Source organism: Cydia pomonella, chromosome 9 (genome assembly GCF_033807575.1).
Source record: "Cydia pomonella isolate Wapato2018A chromosome 9, ilCydPomo1, whole genome shotgun sequence".
Lineage (NCBI taxonomy): Eukaryota > Metazoa > Arthropoda > Insecta > Lepidoptera > Tortricidae > Cydia > Cydia pomonella.
This window is the reverse complement of record NC_084711.1, coordinates 12711576-12736742: the sequence shown is the minus strand read 5'-3', so window position 1 is coordinate 12736742 and position 25167 is coordinate 12711576. Positions and strand designations below refer to the sequence as shown.

The following is a 25167-nucleotide window of genomic DNA, read 5'->3' as shown; positions in this document are numbered from 1 at the left end:
TTTTTCTAATAATTATCTGGTGCTTTATTCGTGCATGGTGTGAAGTTTTTTTTTATAAAAAACATTTACTTTATAATTTTCAGTTTGCGTCACAACCACAGAATATTCTTCTATAGTAATTATTAAAATATTAATGTTAAAACCTAAGATTAACGGTGGTCTCCACACTAAGAAAAGCCTATACCACCAGTTACCAGTTTAAAGATACATGCTTAAATATAACAAATTTGATATAAATACAAGTTTTTTGCAGAAATCGCGAAGCGTCTGGTTGACTTAACTGGTGACCGAAGAACTGGCGGCTTCCTCGCACAACGTATCAATGTTGCGACACAACGAGGAAATGTCGTCAGCATCCTTGATGCAATGCCCGGATCCCTTTGTTTGACATAATTATTGTAAGTCATAAATTCATAATGTAATGATTGCCAGATTATCATCGGTCATAATTCTGAAACAGTTCACTTTTCAGGATTTTCGTAAGGTTATTCTATGGATAGGTTAGGTTACGTTTGTTTTATGGCAATCCTGAAAATTTACCCGTTTCTGAAAAAACCAAATTATGACTAACGAAAATGCGGACAAACAATACATTACGACTTAAAACTTTATGGGAAACAATAGAGACCCTACAATGCCTCAAGGGCCTATTTTAGATTTAGGCTAGTTATAGTAATCCTCTGTATATTTCCATTTTGTATATTGTTATTGTAAATAAAATATCTAAATACAGGAAACATCCCTATTTTGTATGAAAAACCCATTACAGTCCTCTCGAGCTACTGCGACCGAAAAGGGGTAATTCGAAGGAACATAATGACAATAATTCATTGATTACGTCTGATCTCGCAGGTAAAATCCTTAAAGCCTTACCGGCAACAAACTGCGAGATCGCGTGCTTGGAAGAAGCTAAGAGTGCCTGGATAGCTGGGCTGAACTTAAATTTACCACCTAGACCTAAGGGGCAAAGAGCTTGGGACAACGTAGCCTCCGACGTCGTCCTAAAATGCCTAATCCACACGTCCTCAGGTAAGGACCGCGCAAGGCTCCTTGCGGTTTCCCGACCAGAGTCTGGAAACTGGCTACATGCATACCCATCACCAAACACAGGGACATTTATAATCCGGAGACCCTTCGAATAGCCATCGGTCTCAAAGTGGGGACTGATATATGTGTGGACCACAGCGCTAAGTAGGTTCAGTTTTAGTAGTTTTATTTTATAAGTAGTCATAATTTAATTTTATTCTATTAATGTATCCTCTTTTCTATAAAGATTTGAATGTTATAATTCATTGAATGTTTGGGAAAAAATAAATAATAGTAGCTGTTGCCCACGACTTCGTTTGCGTGGATTATTATAATATTACTATATTATTACTGTGTTAAATGGTATTGTATTATATTGAATGCCCAATTGATAGGTACAAGAACATTGTGCAGCATAAATTCGCAACCACACTCAAAAATTATTTGTTCTATGTAAACTTTCAACCTCTCCTCAACGCGTTTAGAGGAAGAATCGCCTTTTAACCGTCTTAGGGGATGAATTTTTAAAAACGCTGAAATTACTTTTCTTCTTGTCTAATATTTTATATTTCTACGAAGCTTCAAGTCGCTTGCAAAAAATCCCTAAGGGTGTTGAAAGTTTGTATCAGGTTTGAATCTTTTTTTGAATGAGGGACATGACACTTCCTAGAAACACGAAATTATACGTACACATTTAATTTCGTCTTGTACATACTTAAAGTCTAATACTTTGATTTAACACACCATATAATTATTATTTAAACTTAACTTATTATATTTTATATTATTTTCTAGTTCCTAATTATTATTGCCACTAACCTTAACAGTTATGAGGTATTAGGAAATTCAAACTTTTCTAAACGGTTTTATTGTGAAATGGTTATCCAGCGTTAACCTAAATAACTTTAATAAAACTAAGCCTGAGTAGTCTGCAGTCACATTCGACCAGACTAAAGTTAGGTAGGCAACCAATTTCGATGACTAAGTGGGACAACCTCCAGACGAGTGACCGGTCGCACCCAACTTCTGTGAAAACTTGCCGCGCGCATCCGTCCCGCGTTCTATTGTTTGCCAGTTTATTTTTAATATATTGATATGAGTTCCTTTTTCGGTTCCTTTGAGGATATTAGGTATTAAGATTAGGACTGCCTTAGGATGTTTTCTCCCAACCTACTGTTATTACTACGTCGATAGCGATAGACGTAAACGTCCTGCGACGTAGTGTCTAATTACACAAAAAATACATTTGAACATATTTTAACATGCTTATATACGACACTACATCAGGGGACGATCCCGGCTCTAGAAGTAGTGTCATGCTGGGCAAGTGTTTGCATGCCTCAATGTGACACTACGTCGAGGGACGACCCCGTCTGCTGACGTAGTGTTATGCTGGGCATGTGTTTGCATGCCTTAATGTGACACTAAGTCGAGGGACGACCCCGTCTGCTCACGTAGTGTCATGCGGGGTATGTGTTTGTATTTGTACGCCTAAATGTGACACTGCGTCGAGCGGCCTCATATATTCCGAGGGAAAATAAAAAATATATTCATAAGACAAAAAGATATCCTGGAAACTGAAAAACAAAACAAAAGTTAATAATATTCAGGAAAAAACCTTGTGAAATGGACTTATAATAATCACACATCATCTTATACCTCTCGCGTCGAATGATAGTTCGTGTAACAAATCATTTTTATATGGAGTAGTTGTCATTAAAAATGTTTGTACTTAGATATTTTTTGGACAGTTATTTGATATTTATTTAACACATATTTCAATTATTTTTTAAATTAAACCCAACCAAAATAGACTTGAAAGAACTGTCATTTGGAATATCATTCGACGCGAGAGGTGTAATCATAATGTTTTTTTGCAAAAGTTATACCTACTTGACTAAAATACCGTATGTACTCGTAATAATCTGAAACTTTAGATATTCAAAGAAACAAGATCAAAAAAGTACGTTATGGTTCCAAGTAACAAAAAGATCAGATAAAACAATAACAAAAATGCAGTTGCCAAGTGTTATAAACGATGTAATTGGCTTGAAATATCTTGTTTCTAGGAGAGGTACTGATTTCTATTCATCGTCTATAGAGATACACTGAAGGTACAATATACATTCATCCATCTTGAGTTATGTAAATAATGCAAGATTTCATAGGTCCATCCGCCAACCTGACGTCAGGTTGGCGGGTGGCCCTTGTTTTGAGCCTAGCTCATTTTAGGGATAGATATACTTACTGATTTCTATTAAAAGTTTACAGATTTACACTGAAGGTACAATATAACTGCATACTTTTAGTGCAAGATTTCATAGGTTCATCCTGACGTCAGAATGGCGGGTGGACTTTTTTTGTTTAATTACTCGTTTTAGGGAGAGGTACACTGGATTCTATTAAAAGTACACTGAGGTACACCGAAGGTACAATATGTTTATAAATATTTCATTAAAATTTGCTAGGGTCCACCCGCCATCTTGACGCTCACTATTTCAAATAATATTCTTCTTTTTTACACAAATTTAAAATACTATCTTCAATAAGTACTTTGACCACCTTAAAAGTCTTAAAACGCAGTCAGGTATCTAGTGACAACAGGCTAAAAGCTCAAAACATTAGATAAATATGATCTGTAATGGACGCGCTAGAGCGATTAAATGATTAAACTAAATTTCGGAGCTGACAATGGCATGTCCAGTTCGTTTTACCAGATTAATTTACATAGGATTAGTCATCTCCATATATTTTTGCTAGAGTCATCATGCTATTATAGGGCATTTCGTTATCATCAATTCGGAGTCAAGGCTGATAGAGTAATCAAATTAATAACTTGGAATGGAGTTGATATCATCGGCCTTCACTACTTTTTGGGTCGGGAACATTGTGCGACAACTTCCCACCTTTCATTAGATGGGAAACCTTGACACTTTTTCATTTGCTCTATTTACTGTAGCTAAATATTTTTTCCTCTTTTATCGTGGTTCAAATATACTGATTAGAACATACTTTTCCGTCAGTTTTATAACTTAAATAAGTAACACTAATGTTAATATTATACACAGCGGTAGGCCGCTGCGTACATTATTTTAAACAAATATTCGTTTGTATTTCAAAGGACACGGGTTCATTATTCACAAGGATTTTGAACACAAAACAATGAACGTCCGTAGGCAAAGGTCAAAACACGTGTACGACGAAATGCATTCACTAATTACCTTGATCTACGCTCAGCCGATAATGAATCGGCCTTTTAGGCCATTAGAAATAGTTCTCGATTTTCTCACGGTTCATTGGAACCTTAAATCAATATTTCATAGAGTCGCATGTCCTACATATTATAACGCTTTGGCGTATTTAAATCGGTGCATAGTTAACTTAGACGGACTGTAAGATAGTTAATAACGATTAATTATAACAAGGCAGTAACGCCTGTAACTGTGTGCAGCAGCAGATTTTGGAGCATTTAACCATCCAAAATGGGAAAGAATTATATTATGATATCTATGTGTAAAACGGGATGTTCAAATAACAGCGTTATATTTAAACTTTGCTGTTTTTTGCAAAATTATCGTGTAAAAACGAAACTGGAAAGAGCTTATTTTCCTCAAAATTTTACTTGAAGTATTATTTCAAAGCGGGTGAACAAAAGTGAATCGTTAAACCGAAGCGCGAACCGCGGGAGACAACAAGGAAGTGGGACAAGGGTAAGCAAGCACCATTAAGTTTCGGTATTCTATTTAGCGGGAGGCTATTCACAAATGTTTACCTTTGTCGCCGGGAGCGAGCTGGTGAGCCTCGCACCTCACGCAGCATCGGGGCCAAGGTCTCCATGAATTATGGAGTAGATGGTATTATTCAGATGTATGTCGGCGCTCTGATTTCGCGGCCGAAACGTTAATAATAGCGGCTGAAGGTTCCATTCGACAACAGGAGGTCGCCTCTCCCACGACCAGTTTCCGGATTTTCATTGTAACTTATTTATTTTTGTTTGCAATGTCAGGTGCTGCTTGGTATCTTCAATGCCTTACTACGACCGCACTGTTCAATTAGTGTCGTATTTTTTGTAACTTACATCGTCAGTAAGATTACATTTTGGGGGTTCCGTAGCCAAATGGCAACAAACGGAACCCTTATAGTTTCGTCATGTCTGTTTGTCCATCTGGCCATCTGCCTGTCGTCTGTCACAGCCATTTTACTCGAAAAATATAACATATATTTTTACCGATTTTTGGTACGTAGGTGTATTTTGTGAGATGCTATTTATTTACTCGTAGTTACGAAGTTAACATTTATGAAATATATTTTTAAGGGGTAGGGGGTGAGGGGCATATCATTAGATAGGACTTTAAAAATAGCATAAAGGTTTCTAGGAATGTTTTTTTGATTCCGTTTTTAAAATAATCGCACCGAAAGTCAATAATATTGTGTCCGGCTCGTTTGAGCCATTAAGTAAATGACTGACCAATAAATTCACAAATTAACATTTGAAAATACTCTAACCCAGTGATTAAACAAACATGATCAGTAAATAAATATAGTACTTATTTTGGTACATGTGCCCCCGTAACACTTTCAGTTGGATACAATTCTTAGTTTCCAGACCAGACAGTAAACAAAGATAAGCTTAGATTAGAACTAAACATACTAAGGTACATACCTATTTTTGGCTTTACGAAATAATATGGCACCAAATGCATTATATGTGATTGGAATGGGATCTTAAACAAAGGAAATAAATCTCTAAGAATTCGATATAAACGATAATTTGCACATAAGTATACCTACATGTTTTGTTGAAGCTTGTTGCAGCATGACATAATTTATATAAAATTGGTATAATAGATGGACTCATTAATCGAAGACCTCTTCTTATTTCTATTAATATTCCAACATAAACAGGTGTCGGTGTCATCACACCTAAGTACTTGTATTCACGCAATCAATTCAAAATTAATTTTTAATTTTTATGTAAATAGGTTCAATCTTCTGAAAGTTCTCTATTTCTGGGTTGCAGGTTGTTTATCTGGGCCACCATCTCAGCACGATAGCAGTGATAGTGACAAAAGATGCATGGCTATCCTATTTATACAATATTGCTAAATTCCTATCTAGCCAATTCACGTAGGTACAAAAAAATTAGTACATTGGTCATTAAGTTAATAAGGTGGTATTTTTTTGTAAATAAGCATTCTTTTTAAACACTAGAAAGTTTAAAAACAGCCATCGTTATATATAAGTGTGTACATCCGTCTTTTTCTTATAATATTAGATGAACTTGGGCAAACTAGGACATATTCGTATATGAAAGGCGAGTGAGCGCGGCCGTCGGCTCTCAAATGAGGTCAGTAGAACGCGGAGCATTACACTTGACCTCTTTCTGTCGAGTCCTTACGGCCAGACCTTCGCGCTTTTTACAACGTTTTTATGACCTACGTCGGGCCAATTAAGTTTTGTCGAATGCACACACACACCACACAATGGCGCCCCCGTCCGCCGGCAGATGCAGCGACCCTACGGCCGCCGCACATACTTGACACACATAAGCCTCAATGCCCAGTTGTGTTTGTTCTTGACCACTGACAGTATTGTTTTTACTTTATCGATTTCAATGTCACATTTGTTTTATGATATACGTTTTATTTTTGTATTTAGGTGATTAATCATGGGCGTAGTTGTTGAACGGAAGTGAATTATTTAATTGATTTGATAGGTTTACTTTGTAGAAATGTTTTTAATGTTACCTACTTAATATACGTATACGTCACCCATTGCGAATATGAATAACTTTTTTTAGATAGATACACAGTAACATGCATGTTTGAGCACTTCTAAGACTCGCTTTGTACTTACTTATAGATATATATTCAACCGCTAATGTCCCAGCGTCTGAAAGTGGGTCTCGAGCATTACGAGTCTTACAGTGATGCATGTGTTTCAGCGCTAGTATTAGTATTTACAAGTAGGTATTGGGGCCAGCTATATGGTTACATTTTCCACGATTATAATAACGAAGCATATGTTCTCTGACATTCATATATTCGCAAATACGCCTCTATGTAAATGAGAATTATTAAAACGACATTAAAGCGTTAAATACACGCGCTGAGACCTCAGTTCCTAGTAAACAAGGTCGGGTCACGGTGACCTTGTCGTTGTATTGTATTAATATTTTTATTATTTTTGCAATAATAAAACCGCAAAAACTATAAGGAAGCCAAGTGAGGTGCTTAGCTTACCGGATTTAGTTAGCGAACCACCAATAAGTTATGTTATTAATTGTAAAGTCGTAGTAAACCACAGTTTACCATTTCAGAACATTTACTTGAAATATACAATGACAAACCTATGAAATTCTCAATTTATTTTTGATAATTGAAGTTAACTCGATATTTTTTTAGAAATAGTCCTTTTAGAAAAAATATCGAGTTTAGGTCAATTTCGGAAAAAAATAATGTTTTATTTTTTGGTTTTATGAATGTATTTGTTCATATATAGTAAATGTTATTGGTAATAGGCGAATTCCAGAAAAGTTTATAGGACATTTTAGTCTTTAAATGTGGCCAGAATACACTATTAAAGTCTTTCGGATTCTTTGTGAGCACATTGTATAGGAATAGGTAAACCGTTTCTGTTAAAGTATAGTACTTACAGTCCCAATCAAATGACTGTACACGCCTCTGTTGAGTGCGACTGTACCTACCCTATGCGAATACAACAAATAATACAGATAAGTAGTTATCAAAAGGTGCATGACAATTTGTAGGCGCCAACCAAATTCACAGAATTAAAATAGGGCGCAAAATATTTGCTCTCTCTACAACACCTACTATTGTACTTGTTTGCGGAAATAACATTCTTGTTGACCTACATTCGAGCCAACAGATAATATAGGTAGATAGTTATCAGACAGGTGCATTAAAGTTTAGGCGCCAACAAATTTCATTGAAATCAATAAGTTGCAAAATATTTGCTCGACACTCCAACTTCACTATCAGAAATTGTCAAAAAACTCCCATACTATTAAACAAACAATATTATGTGCATTATACGATATACAGGCTGTCATTTTAACACAACTTATTGATAAGCATGTATTAAAATAAAAGTCTGATAATTTTTATTTATGGAGGAGTGCAGATTTAACGCTGTACCTTTTTTGTCATAGCATGTTGGGTAGAAAGTGTTTACTGAAAAACATAAATATAAATATAAAATAACATCGAGACAGGATCAAATTATATTAAGTCTTGATAAGTTTTTTACAGTACATATGGTGCTACTTTACCGCACTAGTGCGAAAATTAGCATATTACGTTACTGTGTCGAACATTTAAAGGGCCATATGTACTGTAAAACGTTGTACGATACATGTGCGAATAGGTAATTCGCAACTCTTGTTGATTTAAAACACTCCCTTCGGTCGTGTTTTAATTTATCGCCACTCATTTCGAATTTCCTATTTTTCGCACTTGTATCGTAATGTACTATTTTAATACAGTTGCTCAAAAAGTGCTACTTTACGTAGGTGTTTAGCGTGCGGAAAGTTGGATTTGTTCCAATTCATGACTACTTATTGATGAGTGTTAATGTTAGTTTCCTTTAAAAGTCGTAATAAAACCTACTGTTAATGTAAAAATAATAAATATAACCTCTTCATCATTATAACATGTTCATTTTTTAAATATTGAATAACCGTTCTTAATAAGTCGTCTGAATGGAACGGAATAGCTGTTGAAACGCCTGTCAAAGCAGAGGCGTTTTTTCTTACTGGAAGAGTGTTTTAAGTTTCCAAAGGCAACATTCGATATTGTTTTCATACTATTTATATATGCGATACACAAATAATCGTAAATTACGATACTTAGTTAATAATAGTATAATATTTTATATTTACAATTGTTTCTGTCTTATAGAACATGCATAAAAAAGTACTTGTTGTTTTTCTTATTTTTTCGCAACTGTATTAAAAAATGTCGTTCGATACATTTGCGGAAAAGTAATGACATACTTTCCGCACTAGCATCGAAATGTACTATAGTAAAAGCCAGGGTGAACCCCCGACATCCATTTTGAAAGACGCGAGAATTACAAAGATTTTTATTTTTCTACTTAACCTTTAAAATAACTCTGTTAGAATATGTTATTTACTAAATGAGTCACAAATAATTCAAACAACGGGTTCCGAGTACGAGTCTGCGTATCTTCCCTTTCGTATAATGGTCACAAAGAGCCTTTGTACGGCGCACTGTGCCACTATAGATATCTTTATCGGGGACGTTATGACGTAGATTAGGAAATGCATTCTGTTTACACATATAGATAAATATTTCGCGTAAATACTACTTGTGAACAAAGTATTTGTTCGCAAACCTCCAATAGAAAAATATTTGAAATTAAAAAAAATGGCCGCAGATAAGTATCTTACCACGGAATTCTCTATTGTTTTTGAAAGTACATCGTAGATCATGTCACTGTGGTTGATCCCATATAAATATTCGAGTTTCTACGCTCATCTTTTATTTGATTACCAAAATCATAAGTAAGATAATGTGTAACACTGACTTCATCACTGCTGAAAATTTTGTTTTTCTATAGTATGTGTACACAATTATGCACTAGCCTCTATTTATTCTATTCTAAAAGTATAATTTGTAACTTGTTTTCATTTAACATTGTACCATATACATATAACGCTATTCCTTGAAAACGACCTGGTAGAATAGTTCATGGGCTAATTCGGCTTGCCTACATAGAGAAGGTTTCGTAGCAAAATGTCAAGAGCGCCGCGACCCGATGACTTTGGGCTATGTAAGTACGAAGTTATTTACTTTGGAATTGGTTCTTTAAGGTTAAGTTGTGATTTAAGGTTCCATTCAATGAAATTACTGGTTCTTTAGTTTTAGATCTAATAAGATATAATGAATGCCGTTGTTATTGTGGTTTTTTATAGAGCTACAGCTCTGATTCCGTTCCAAACGGCTAGAAAATAATGTCACAGATAGACACAGATCGACAATATTAAGTTTACTGGACATTTTAAAATTGAGTAATAACTTACATATGACCTTAAGTATTTGTGCCTCATTTAGTTACAAATTTGTAAACAAAGTACCTATACCTATTGCAAATTATTAAAAACAAAAACATGTTGTTGCGATATGCGCACATAGACATCCAAACAATAAGGCTCTAATTACTTAATTGTCCGATGTATGTTAATAATAGTAATAAGTGATAACTTCTGAATAAAAGCAATATGCCTCCAAACGGCCAGTCAAAATTTGACGTCTCAGACAGTTTGAACTAAAATAATTAAATCGAAGAAATGGTACTCGAATTATTAAATTATATTTCGTGAGTTCGTGGCATAGTAAGAATCACATATTATTCATATAATGGGTTTTTATTTACTCTTATACACATTTCTTCCATCCTCACAACACGCTTACACTCGTAACAAGTTCACACTCACATGTAAATACAAATAGGTACTTATAAAATATATATATTGTTTTGGTAAATCGTTATGACCTTAATCCCCGCGAACCCGCGATACAGGCTATGCCTAGTGCGGGGTTCACTGCAAAGTGTTCTTGTTGAATTGCCTTTTAAGACTAAATAAAGGTATTTTCATTTTGAAGTGTACACTCTAAGATTACTTATTTCTCTATGGTCCTACGTATGTGGTCATTCGTATTACGCCTCCAGTAGTACATATATGCATTAATCTGTTTTGAATCCACGCGCACAATCGTGTAACAAGCAATAACCCCGCGGTAAACAAGCAACAAGTGGCCGATAAGGAGGGGCGCTCGCCGCCTATCGTTCAAGATTAAGGTCGTCCATCTAACGCCCTGTCGTCATTGATGCTCTGCGCGCACGCATCAGTGCATACCACAGATTACCATCTACAGACTGGTTTATTACTGATTTACCTATATAGACCAATAGTGGGACCGGATTTTTGCCCTATAAGTTTCGATAATTCTAAAGAGTGAAAAGTGATGTTTATCTGGTATGGGACATATTTTTAAGCATATTTGTAATATATGAAGAAAATTTAGAACGAGCGTTAGATATAAATAAGGTATTTATGTATTTTTATTGATGAATTTTGAATATTGAATTAAAGTACAAAATTTAAGCATCGTCTTTTATAATATGTATGAGGCTTTATGCTATCAATTTTTTAGAAAAAAAATCAACGTGCTACTTTGTCAAACTCAAATTAGCTTATTATTTTGTCAATATTGAATTAAAGTTTGAAAAATCCACAATATCATATCTAAATTCTTAAGTTAATAGGCAAGGCAAAAAATTAGAAGAATAGGATATGTGCTTTACAATTAATAAGCGTTTTTTGTCCTGTAAGATCTAATATTGAATTAAAGTCCGTAGAGATAAGTCTATTACTATAAAATAATATATGCAGCCATTTTATGGAAAGGTAGAAATATCTGTGTGTAGCTTGCATTGTAATAGTAAAATCAACTTAAAAAGGCGCGAAATTCATAACCACGCCGCGCTGGTCCGTTAACATGTCGGCTCGGCGCGCGGGAGCCTATCGTAGCCGACCTAGTGAGCGATAGATACCTCGCCCCGCCCGCGCCCCCCGCTCAGCTTCGCAAGCGCTGTTTGTCTTTTCTTTCAAATCATTCATTTGTTTGTTTATCGTGCACATAAATTAGATGCGGACATTACATGAATTTAATTATAGAATAAAAGTTATTATGACTTCAAAATGAGTGAAAAATGTTTGATATGTGTACTGTACTGACTTAGTAACAGAGAAAAAACGAGGAATTGAGCAGTTAATAACTGCGAGCAAATAATCTTTCTTGGTGATGGGAAAGTTAAATATTTCTACAGGAAGGAGGAACTACGTTTCCATAAAAAGTGTAGATTATACATTGAGTCGAAGGCTATACCGGCGTACAAAAGACTAATAGAGGTGGCATCAGAGGGCTTACCGCGAACCACGTTCGACGTGTTGCCTCCCTGTCATACTTACGTACGAATTTACAAGTGCGACAGAGAGGTAACACGTCGAACGTGGTTCGCGATAGGCCCTCAAATGTACAGCCAAGTGACGATGATGAAAATTACATTTTCAAAACTTTTGTCTTTTGGTACCATTGTGTTAGCCGCCTGTACTTACTTTCAACATATATTAGTAGTTTATGTTACTGCTACATAATAAAAGGCATTAAAATACACGAGTGTGGGCTTAGGAAACGAACGAAGTGAGTTTCTTAAAAGATCACACGAGTGTTTTAATGCCTAATTATCTTATACCTTTAAACGAGCAATTCTTGTATATATATATTTCCGGGATCTCGGAAACGGCTCTAACGATATTGCTGAAATTTGGTATATGGGGGTTTTTGGGGGTAAACAATCGATCTAGATTAGTCTTATGTTTGGGAAAACGCGTGTTTTCGAGTTTTCATGCGTTTTTTCTTTCGATGCAGAATATGGTCGCTAATTTCGTGTTGCCGGCCACTGTCCGTCTGGTCCAGCGGGTTAAGACGCGGACTGCTAAACGAGTGTTACGGGTTCGAATCTCGCCTGGTGACTAACTTTTTTTTTTTTATATGTTCAATTTTATATATTTTTTTTTAATTTTTATTGTTTTAGACAAGTTTAATTTAGTAAAAGAATGTAGTTAAGATTATCACCTATACACCACCATATTACAATAAATAGTTAATTATAACCGAGCAAAGCTCGGTCGCCCAGGTACTGTATAGTTATTGCAGGTAGTTCGCAATCACATTTTTAGCACAGGCATTATAAGAGAGGTATGGGCATTGTAAATGTCATCTGGCTCTGTGTGGTAGGGCACAGCACAGCGGATGTCATTCCAGATCTAGAGCAGAACCCAACTGGGGAAGTACCTCCACCTTACAGAAAATCGCAGCCAATAACACTAGACCCTACTCATAGTGTTGTGTTCCTGCCGGTGAGTAAGGTTGCCAGAGCTCAACGAGGGGTGGGAGGGAGTTAGGGTCGGCAACGCGCATGTAACTCCTCGGGTAGTTGCAGGCGTACATAGGCTACGGATACTGCTTACCATCAGGCAGGCCGTATGCTTGTTTGCCACCGACGTAGTATAAAAAAAAAAAAACACACAATTAAAATATTTCATACGACATGTGCTAATTATTTGTCTCAGTGTAAACAACAATATATCATAATTATGATATCAATTTTCAAATTCAAAATGGCGGACATGTTTTATAACTTATTTTAAGAAATTATGAGTAGTTTAAGACTTTAAAAAGCAAGAAATTGTTTCTTGCTTCTGTTTGTATATGTATCATGTAGTATTTGATGTTTTCATTATTTTTGAAAGTCCTCAGGGTGCCGATTACGAAAATGACGTCCATTTTGCAATCCAAGATGGCGAACATTATTTTTTCTTAAAAATCGATATGGGTGTCATCTCCGAGGTTCCTCGGGGATCCGATTACGAAAATGACGTTCATTTTGAAATCCAAGATGGCGGAAATGGGTGTCATATCCGAGGTTCCTCGGGATTCCGATTACGAAAATGACGTCTATTTTGAAATCCAAGATGGCGGAAATTATTTTTTCTTAAGTCGATGGGTGTCATATCCGAGGTTCCTCGGGATTCCGATTACGAAAATGACGTCTATTTTGAAATCCAAGATGGCGGACATTAATTTTTCTTAAAAATCGATATGGGTGTCATCTCCGAGGTTCCTCGGGGTTCCGATTACGAAAATGACGTTCATTTTGAAATCCAAGATGGCGGACATTAATTTTTCTTAAAAATCGATATGGGTGTCATCTCCGAGGTTCCTCGGGGATCCGATTACGAAAATGAGGTTCATTTTGAAATCCAAGATGGCGGAACATATTTTTTCTTAAAAGTCGATATGGGTGTCATATCCGAGGTTCCTCAGGATTCCGATTACGAAAATGACGTCTATTTTGAAATCCAAGATGGCGGACATTAATTTTTCTTGAAAATCGATATGGGTGTCATCTCCGAGGTTCCTCGGGGTTCCAATTACAAAAATGACGTCAATTTTGGCGGTTCTTGTTGGTGCAGATTTCAAAAATAGAGACCATTTTAGAATTAAAGGTGGTTGATATCACGGCTACACACATCGACACCCATTTCAAAAAGTAGCGTCCGCCATATTTATTTTCAAAATAGATGCCATTTTTGAAATCCACACCCCTAAAAACCCAGAAAACAACACCCATGACGACTTTTTCAAAAAAGTGACGTCCGCCATCTTTATTTCCAAAATGGACGTCATTTGTAAAATTAGTACACATACATCATACAACATGAAAACTAAAAACATTTCCATCCTCTTCTGGGCAGTTGTGTAAGTCTGTGATAACCCTAGGTAGGTACGGAGACCTTGAGCGGTGTCGGCATTTACGCAAACATCAAAGGCGTCGGCCCACTGTTACTTTTTACACTGTGCTTTTAGTGTGTAAACGAAAACGTCACATGATATATCAAAAGAAAAGTTATTTTATCTCATACCTTTAAACGAGCAATTCTTGTATATATATATATATATATATAATTATATTTCTGTGATCTCGGAAACGGCTCTAACGATTTCGCTGAAATTTGGTATATAAGGGTTTTTGGGGGTATACAATCTATCTAGATTAGTCTTATGTTTGGGAAAACGCATGTTTTCGAGTTTTCATGCGTTTTTCTTTCGACGCAGAATATGGTCACTAATTTCGTGTTGCCGGCCACTGTCCGTCTGGTCCAGCGGGTTGAGACGCGGACTGCTAAACGAGTGTTACGGGTTCGAATCTCGCCCGGTGACTAACTTTTGTTTTTTTTATATGTTCAAGTTATTATATAATTTTTTAATTTTTATTGTTTTACACAAGTTTAATTTAGTAAAAAAAAATGACCTATGTAATAAGAGAAATCGACAATAGATGGCGTTACTCTGTGACAAGTGCTGTAATGTTAAAATCGATTGTAAATAATAATAATTGTCAGTTCACATTTTACTTTTTAAGTTTATGTACATTATCACCACCATATTACAATAAATTGTTATAACCGAGCAAAGCTCGGTCGCCCAGGTACTATATTACTAACTGTACTAGGTTGCCTTTTTAACAAGTTGGTCCAGTCCATGGTTGCCTACATTTTATATAAAAATCGGTTAATCTAGGCGACCATTAACTGGACCAACTTTTTTAATACGGCAACTTTCAAATAAGCTTTCATTTGATATATCATACGATGAAATAACAAACAAAAATACTATCCGTACGCAATCGTACAAGGCAACCTACTTGAAATGTATCACTGTGAATTTTGTCTTACATTTATTTCTTATCAGAAATAAATAACATGAGGGTGCATATACCTTATAACGTATCTCTATATAACTATCGGTTATCAATATTAGCATTAGCGGTCAACAACAACATTCCCCTTAAAACAAATAACTATCGCGAGGAAAATACCAAGTCCAAACATCTGAAAAAAATCGGGAAAGAAAAGCTGCAACTGGCTTTTAAAATGGTACAAGGAAGGGTGGTCATCTGTATGAGAATGTGTTTTTTTTGTCTCTATTTGACCCAATGGTTGACTGGTAGAGAATGCCTTTTGGCATTAAGTCCGCCATTTGTGTTTTTTTTTGTTTGTTCAATAAAGTTTAAATAAATAAATAATATTCATGTAACGCGATAACGAATTCTACGTGAACGAAACCGCGGGCAATACCTATTATAGTAACAACAAAATAACAATTTTCTATTGCTATTAATTTAAAACACGCTTTAGGAATTTTTTTGATGGACCGTAGACGCAGTCAAGGGCACCCCGCTCCCCACTACCGTTGTTCGCTGCCTCCTGCCACAGCGCGCGGCGCGCGCAAACTTGCCGCGCGTTTGAAACGTAACGTATTTATATAAGCAAGGAATGCATACATATCAGTAATGAGTGTCGCCGTGATTTTATATTTCTAAATTTTTGTTTAGTAACTGAGATCATTGTTGATGATCGATTATTATTAACTCTACAAACTTTAATTCAATATTAGCTATACTGCTTAACCTGAAATCAATATCTAGACAAGCACATTGTCTACATGTCTAACTTTTTACTAGAATACTAAGTTGATCGATAATATCGTAATTTTGCAATATCAGCAACTCTAATTCTATATTTACAAAATAACTCGTGTTTTTACGTTTACTAGAAAGCAGCTGTTCCAGATTTCTAAAAACTGAAAATTGTACATAAATTGAAGTGTTATTCGATATGCTAAAGTTTTCTGTAACTTTAATTCTATATTTACTTAGTTATTAGCAAAAATTAAAATATTTAAATATAACCGAAAGCTCAACCTTAAAATTTCTAACTTTTTACCAAAGTATTATTTAACATACTCCCAATGACATATCAAAAAAGAAAAAACTTTAATATTATCGAAACCCATTTTTGTTCAACCGCTGGTCTAATAGTCTGGCAAGTTTTTGCATGGGAGATCGAACTCATGCGCAAATTGAGCGCATATTTCTAGTGATAAATATTGGTTTATTGCCAGATTATAATTATGTATTATATATAGTCGACCTCCTCATCGCTTTTGATGACGGCGACAAGAAAAAACTGCGATGGCTCGGCTTAAAAACTTTTTTTTGTATTATTAGTTAAGGTTATGAGCAGTGGTGGCCTAGCGGTAAGAGCGTGCGACTTACAATCCGGAGGTCGTAAGGTTCAAACTCTGGCTCGTACCAATGAGCTTTTCGGAACTTATGTACGAAATATCGTTTGATATTTACCAGTCGATTTTCGGTGAAGGAAAACATCGTGAGGAAAGCGGACTAATCCCCAATAAGGCCTAGTTTGCCCTCTGGGTTGGAAGGTCAGATGGCAGTCGGTTTTGATAAACATTAGTGCCTACGCCAATTCTTGGATTTAGTTGCCAAGCGAACGTGGTGAAATGCCGGGACAACGTGAGGAAGATGATTAGTTAAAGTTATGCATCTTTTATGTCGACATAATGTAATTCAAAATCAAATTTTCATGCTGGACCCTTATGTTCAAATTTTCTATTTCCTAAAAACTAGGAATATGATTTATTAAAATAAAGCCAAATCATTATCTTTCATCACGTCCCAGAAAAGACACCCGTTTTTCCAAACCTTGATGGGAATATAAATATTATGAACCAGTATAAAAAAATGATTATGCAGATGCACCGGTTTTTTTTAGTGCTAAAATAGGCCCTACGAAGCACATCACTCGGTTCATGGTACTTAATTGGCCTATGCTTACCCCTATTGGTTTGTTTTTATTATTATATTCTCTTTATTCATTTAATATCTTAGATTAGGATTTTTTATAATATGGATATAAAAGTAAGATATAAAAACACTTACAAAACAATACAAAAGATATAAACACATTATAAAAAAACCTAACCTAGGGTGCCGCCAGCAGCGGGGCAAGGCCCAAGCTGCCGGTGGTCAGGGCCGCAGAGAGAGGAACGGCCGGACTATCCGCGCCGTGCTCAAGATCACCGCCTTCTGTATCTGACCCTTGATCCAACCACCTAGCGAGAGTCTCTCAAGGTGTTGTTCGACACTCTTCGCTATGAGACCGTTCGCTGAAACGACTATCGGGACAATGATCGTCGAATCAACATCCCACATGGCGGTTATCTCGTGAGCCAAGTCTAGGTACTTACTGGATTTGTCCTTCTCGGCTTTCACGAGATTCTCGTCATGGGGGATGGTGATGTCGACGAGCACGGCCCGGCGTTGCGATCGATCTATTATCACGATGTCAGGCTTATTGGCTACAATAGTCCTGTCAGTGATAATAGATCGATCCCAATAAAGCGTGGCACGACCATTTTCGAGAACTGGCGCAGGTGAGTACTTGTAGTACGGTACTTCGCGGTCCACAAGGCCGTATAGAAGAGCAAGTTGCTGGTGAATAATCCTGGCTACGAGATTATGTCTGTGCAAGTACTCGCCGTTAGCAAGATGAGAACAACCGGAAATGATATGCCTGAGTGACTCTCCGGGACGGCGGCATGCCCGACAAATGTCGACCGTACCGTCCTTCAGGATATATTTCCGATAGTTGTTCGTCATCATCACTTCGTCCGCAATTGCACAGGCAAAACCTTCGGTTTCTCCGAAGAGGTCCCCGAATCGTAACCAGTTCACCGACGCGAGCAGGTCCACGTCGGGTCCCGTGAGGGCCTTGTAGAACCGCCCGTGTAGCACCTTACTCTCCCATGCCGCCTTGCGATCCGCAGTACTTAGTACCACAGGTTTGCGCCAGTTCTCGTTTGCCAAGGAGAGCGGCGTGAGGTTCCTGTCTACTGCCACCACATCACGATGCATCCCACACTCGTTGTTAAGGAAATAATTCCTGAGATTGCACACCTCGCGGTTGTGGAGATCTTTGGCGTTTAGGAAGCCTCGACCTCCACACTTCCGTGGGATGTACAATCTCATAACTGACGAGCGTGGGTGAAGCATACGGTGTGTGGTGAGCAGTAGTCGGACCCTCCGGTCCAGGGCGTTCAGTTCGGTCTGAGTCCACCTTAGTATGCCAAAGGAGTATGTGAGTAAGGGCATTACCCAGGCGTTGAAGGAGCGCACTTTGTTGCCTCCTGACAAAAGACTGTTAAGGACTTTTGTGAGCCGACTAAAAAAGCGCTCCTTCACCGACTGTCTAATACCCTCGTCCTCAATACCCAACGACTGTGACATACCAAGGTATTTGTAGGTTTCTGATTCAGAGATAGATCTGAAAGACATTGCCTCAGATAGTTGTAAATTTGTTGAATTTACAACCTTCCCCCGCTGTACATGCATAACCGCACATTTATCGACACCAAACTCCATATTGATGGCACTACTGAAAACTTCGGTGGTTTTCAGTAGCTCCAACAAGTCTTGGCTATTTGGTGCAAATAATTTGAGGTCATCCATGTACAGAAGGTGAGAAATGACTTCACCCTCTCTCCGAAGCCGGCAACCTAGTCCCGAATCCTTCAGCAGGGTGCTGAGGGGATTCAGAGCTAGGCAGAACCACAGGGGACTCAGACTATCACCCTGGAATATTCCTCGCTCAATCCTTATAAAATCCTGCGGGCCAGGGCGGTCATCCCCACCTCCTGGTTGACGAAGGACTGTGGTCCACTGCCTCATACACGCGCTTAGGAAGGCTCTTAAAGCTGTATCAACTTTATACAGCTCTAAGACCCTCCCCAGCCATGAGTGAGGCACCGAATCATAGGCCTTCTTGTAGTCAATCCAAGCGGCAGAGAGGGCCCCCTTATTCCGCCGGATTTGTTGGCAAATGGTCATGTCTATGAGGAGGAGCTCTTTAGTACCACGGGACCCAACCCTACATCCATTTTGAGCGGAGGCCAAAATGTTGTTTGCGACAATGTGCGCGTTTATTTTTGATGTAAGGATGTCTCAAAATGGATGTAAGGAGCTTGTAGAGTGTAGGCAAGCACGTGATGGGTCTATAGTTCTTTGCTTCCGTGGTACTACCGGACTTATAGAGCAGGAAGGTGACACCAGTTGTTAAGGAAGTTATAAGTTAAGTTACCAGTTTAATATTATTATTATTATTTGTGTTTGATACATCGGTGGCAAACAAGCATACGGCCCACCTGATGGTAAGCAGTCACCGTAGCCAATGAACGCCTGCAACACCAGAGATACGCGTTGCCGTCCCTTTAAAAACCTTTACACTCCTTTTTTTTGAAGAACCCCATACTGTAGCTCTACGGGAAAACCTCGGCAGGAAATTCCTCTTAAACCGCACAGTACGTTATTAATTGATACTCTAGTAATCTAAATAAGTGTAAGTCGTAATCTTGGACGCAGTTGAAATGAGAAACGTCAACTCGAACCTTGACTCAATGTTATTCCCTTACCTTCAAAGCCCCAAGCCTCCAAAACTCGAAATATTTAACCTCATTAAGATAAAGTAACCAACGATTCCCTTCTAGGCTATCCAGTACAAATTTATCCTCCATAACTCGAAAACTGAAATTCGACCTAATAACTCGAAAAAATAGACGTATTCTTATTTCGCCTCTATATCTCGATATTAATCATCAACAAACCTCTACTACTCGAAAAAATAAGACCGTGCGTATGTATGATTAATAACCTCTCCTTTACAAATTTTTCATTCATTTTACATCTGTAACTCGAAACCTCTTTAAGACGAACTTTAACTTTGTGGGGTTTCCCTTCAGATTCGTGCTATCTAGATTCCACTGAATATATACGAGTACTCCATCTTGTAGGTGTGATCTGCGGTGCATACTGCACACGCACTTAACCATCGATATGCTCCATAATGCGCAGAGTCGTATCGATGTCACATTAATACTTATAGTAAGCACCTACAAAAGTACATATTACTGAAATGGAGAAATAACTAGTTAAATTTACTGTAATTTTATTAGTATCATATTAAAATTAAACAACTTGACCCAGGAGCAGATTTTATAAAAAATAGACACATCTTTAATTCTCCTGGTTGTGTTAACTAGGTTGTCGATAATTATAATTATAAACGTACAGATACGATACGGTCTGTAGTCAGTTTTTATAAGTAGTATTTATAGTTTCATTATCTATCAATCAAACTTTGTATAGGTACATTATAATTTAAATAACTATAACTTCCTTCTGTAACTGGCCACTTAAAAAAATCCAACCAAAATATAAAACTACTGTGAATTAAGGATGACTCACGCTAGAACGGTCCGGGTTCGGGGCCGAGGCTTCCGACACGGTGATCGGTGATCATGTGATGTGTTCGATAGAAAACTGAAATGTCGGACGTCTCGGCTCGGACCCAGCCCGTCCTAGCGTGAGTTATCCTTTAGATGGCATTAACATTGAGCATAAAGCGCCTTTATTTTTAAAATATTCATATTTATACAATAACTCGGTAAATGCAGTAATCTTAATAAAATACAATGGCCAGCGTCAGTTACTCTCCATTAAAACTACTTTCATTTTCCTGGTCCTCGTTTTAATTTTTAACAACATAACGCCTGGGTGCCTAGTCAAGGTGACAATAGCTTGCGCTACGACAACGAAATGCTTTGTGTCAATCACTTTCATAATAGTGCGACAGTGACAGTTGCGTTTCGTTTGTTGGCTACGCACCCTGATTCGCTACTTTTGAAACTGATGTTAATTAGATGCAGATCGCCGGTCTACAACAACACGTGTCGTGCTTGTGGTATGTAATTCTTGTAGGCATTTCCAGGCATTCAGACCGTCACAATCGACGATGTTTGTCAAACAAAGTTGCGCAAGAGCCAGAACAATGAGTCGCAAGGAATGTTTGCTAAAACACTGCCACCGGCGACCGGATTGCTCATTGATGTTGAATGCCTGAGATTAAGGGCTACATCAGTGGTTCTTAACCTTTTTGTAAACATTTATCCCACCAACAGCATTTTCATGTAAACCATTAGACTGACAAAAAGTTATCAGATCTCATGTAGAGCCAAGTTTCTAACTCTACAAGCCCTAACTTAGTAGTTTACAGCTGACATAGTTAATACAAAATTTGCTTCATCATTATCCAAAGTTTTATCATCATCAAAGGTAGCGGATGAAGGATGAAATAATACGCACTAAGAGTCACCCCACACTAGCGTCTTTTGAGCGTCGGCATCTAGTCAGCGCTGTGAAAAATGGCGTCGCTGCGCAGTTGAGCCGACGACGTTGCGTCGAGCAGCAGCCATACAGTTGACTATAAGACGCCGACGCTCAGGAGACGCTAGTGTGGGGTGGCCCTAAGTATCTGTCACTTTGGAATTATTTTCCAATTGTAGACAAATCTGTACAGTTCTCTTTCAAAGGTATTTGTTACAATCTAATTGTTCTACATATAAATAAATAAATATATATATATATATATATATATATATATATATATATATAGTAATATCTTTTTGTTGAGTTGTTAGAGAATGGTAGATACTTTTGATGCGTAGTCTGATCCGCTACTTTTGATGCTGACTGTACTTGAGTGACCTCCAAATTAAATGTATCTGGTACCAAGATGAGTAATTCTGTACCTACTTGTCGTGAACGAAATTACTCAACTAATATAAACACGTGGTTTGCATAGTAGTGATTCATTCTGACAGGTGCATTGTGAATGAAACAGCTAGCATATATGTAATACGAAGACAATATTACAATTGTTTGGATTTGTCAGTCTTTACTAAACTATTTGCATTATATCGATAACATAACGTTAACGATGATGATTTTACTGAAAATGCAATATTAATTTAATTAATCTAAATCTAATACATAGGTATTGCGTTGCGCTTCCACACATGAGCGGGAACGAGACAAACCTACCGTTAGACAACGGGTCTCTTATTTTAAACTGAGTCCTTTAGGTTAACTTAAGACAGTAAATGTTAGGCTCTAGGATATTATATGTATTGATTTCCTGATTGTATATTTGTATTTTTTGACTTTCGGAAGACATTTGACACTCTGGAGACAAATGCGCTTATCAATGCCATGAAAGAGTGCGGGGTGGACGAGCCACTGAGCCAGTGGTTCAGTGACTATCTCACCGCGCGCTCCTACCGTGTGAAGGTGGGGTCGACCCTGGGAGACGAGCGGGGGGTGCGGTGCGGGGTACCGCAAGGCTCGGGATGCGGCCCGGTGTGCTATTTGCTGCACGTGGACAGCCTGTGCGGCGTGCTGCGGCACTGCTCCCCGCACATGTTCGCCGACGACCTGTGCGTGCTGCGCGCCGGCGCCGCCGCCGACCTCGCCGATACTTGCCGCGCGGTGCAGCAGGACGTCGACGCCGTAGTCAGGTGGTCGCACGACAATGGCATAGTGTTAAACTCAGATAAAACCAAGCTACTAATTTTACACTCACCTTATTTAAATCCCTCCTGTTCGCCAGAGCCAACAATAGTGACACATGACTTCTCCTGTTTCCATAATAGTCTTTTTAGTTGCCAATGTAAGCCAATTGAGCGTGTTAAATGCATAACTTATCTTGGCATGAGAATAGATGAAAACTTTTCTTGGTCATCTCATACAGATTACATCTGCAGTAAATTAAGAGTCCTACTTGTTAGATTTTACCATCTAAGATATAGAGTCCCAATAAGCACCCTTAAACGTATTTATAATTCACTTGTAGAATCGATTATAGGTTACTCTCTGGATTGTTATGGACTCACTTTTAAATCTAATATAGAAAAGATTGAAAAATTACAAACACGATTTCTAAAGCTATTAGTTAGCAATAAAACTAAAAACAAATATAAAAATGATTATTACAAGTTATTTAAAATATGTAAAATTCTTCCGGCAACCCTAAGACACAAATATTTATTTTTAGTTAGACAACACGGCAATCAAGAGAGTAACTTATATCAAATGAGCCATAACCATGGCACCAGGTCTATAGCTGCAGGTAAGTATGCTGCTCTCAGAGTAAGCAATTACTATGGAGACAGGCTCATCGAGAAGCGCTTACCATACTTACTCAACACCTTACCTGTAACTATCAGACAGGAGAAAAATAAAAATAAATTCAAAAGACCTTTGTTCCAACATTACCTTAACACATACCTATCCAATTTTTGCCTCTACAAATAATTAGACTTTATGATTATTATGTACCTAACCTAGTATAGCCCCACGGATCCCACAGTCAAACTGTGCAAACAGTTTTGTGGGACGTTGTATTTAATATTAAGTCAGTATCCACTGTATTTTATTGAAATAATAAAAAAAAAAATGCACCAAACATTAAAGTTATCTTCCTTGAGTGGTAAGGTCCTACTACCGTCATACTGTAATTATGAGCCTATGACGGTTTCACTCATAGAAACAGAACAGAGGGCCTACCGCGAACCACGCTTGACGTGTTGCCTCTCTGTCGCACTTGTAACTTCGCACGTAAATGTGACAGGGAAAACGTCGAACGTGGTTCGCGGTAGGCCATTCGAGGGCCTCACGGGGCTAATTTTTGAATTTCGAGCGCTCGAATTCGTCACTCGAAAATCTGTGGAAAACGGCGAATTGATATTTTAGAAATACGAGCAATAGAAATTGGGAATCTAGTGGTATTGACCACTCGTTTTCAATTATATTAGTAGAATATAAATGCCTAGTAGTGGAGATAAATTGAAGGGAAGGGAAATTACACGAAATCGGCCCCCAGGCCTAGTTTAGTAAACTATATATGACACTTCCTTCAAAAAAAAATTACGTTTCAGAAATCTAAATAAACGTTATAAAATTCCTTGTAGATCTTGTTGTTTTCCGCAAATATTGACCTTGAAATGTGTTCCGCGGTCTAACGTCACCGCTGAAGATGGCATGTTATGTTTCCTATACGTAATATTACCCATTATCTCATTGTGATGTACAGACAGCGGTTCGAGGTGACTTAGAATTCAATGCTAGATATCAACGGCAGCGACTGAAAACTTCGAATGAACAATACTTCCTGAACGCTGTCGAATTGAATCTGGCATACATTTAAATAAGTAAACGTAATTCTTACATTCAAGGTTACGTTTTGTGGTGGTGGTGGTGTTAGAACCAGTGTATATAACAACCTGTACCCCTAGTGTAAATACATTCGATTTCGAAACGCGACGTACGCGTTTGCGTTTAGTCTCATTTTGTATGTGATTTAGAAAGAGCGCGCCAAGCGGGACGTTTTGGAAACTCAAAATCCTATACAAAATGAGACTTAACGCAAACGCGTTCGTCACGTTATGATGTCGATTAAATTTACACTAGGGGTACGGAATATGTTACAAATAAATTATACGGACGTTTTATTTGAACAGTGCCCCTAGTGTAAGTGTTGTCGGTAGCGAAACGTGACATACGCGTTTGCGTTAAGTCTCATTTTGTATGGGTTTTTGAACAGCGCGCCAAGCGGGACGTTTTGGAAAGTCAAAAATCTCATACAAAATGACACTTAACGCAAACGCGTACGTAACGTTTCGCTGTCGAAAATATTTACACTAGGGGTACAGACCACGAAAGCTCTTAAAGGCGAACACTTTATACTTATGTTTATGTGTTAGTAGGAGATACATTACA

The 25167-nt window shown here is 37.6% G+C and overlaps 1 protein-coding gene across 1 annotated transcript; it reads left to right on the top strand.

Annotated features, from left to right (window-relative positions):
* Positions 1 to 22001: 22001 nt before the first annotated feature.
* LOC133521414 (uncharacterized) lies at positions 22002 to 24651 on the top strand. Its single transcript, XM_061856363.1, has one exon. The coding sequence runs from the start codon at positions 22603 to 22605 to the stop codon at positions 23701 to 23703; it is 1101 nt and encodes a 366-aa protein (XP_061712347.1). The 5' UTR covers positions 22002 to 22602; the 3' UTR covers positions 23704 to 24651.
* Positions 24652 to 25167: the final 516 nt, after the last annotated feature.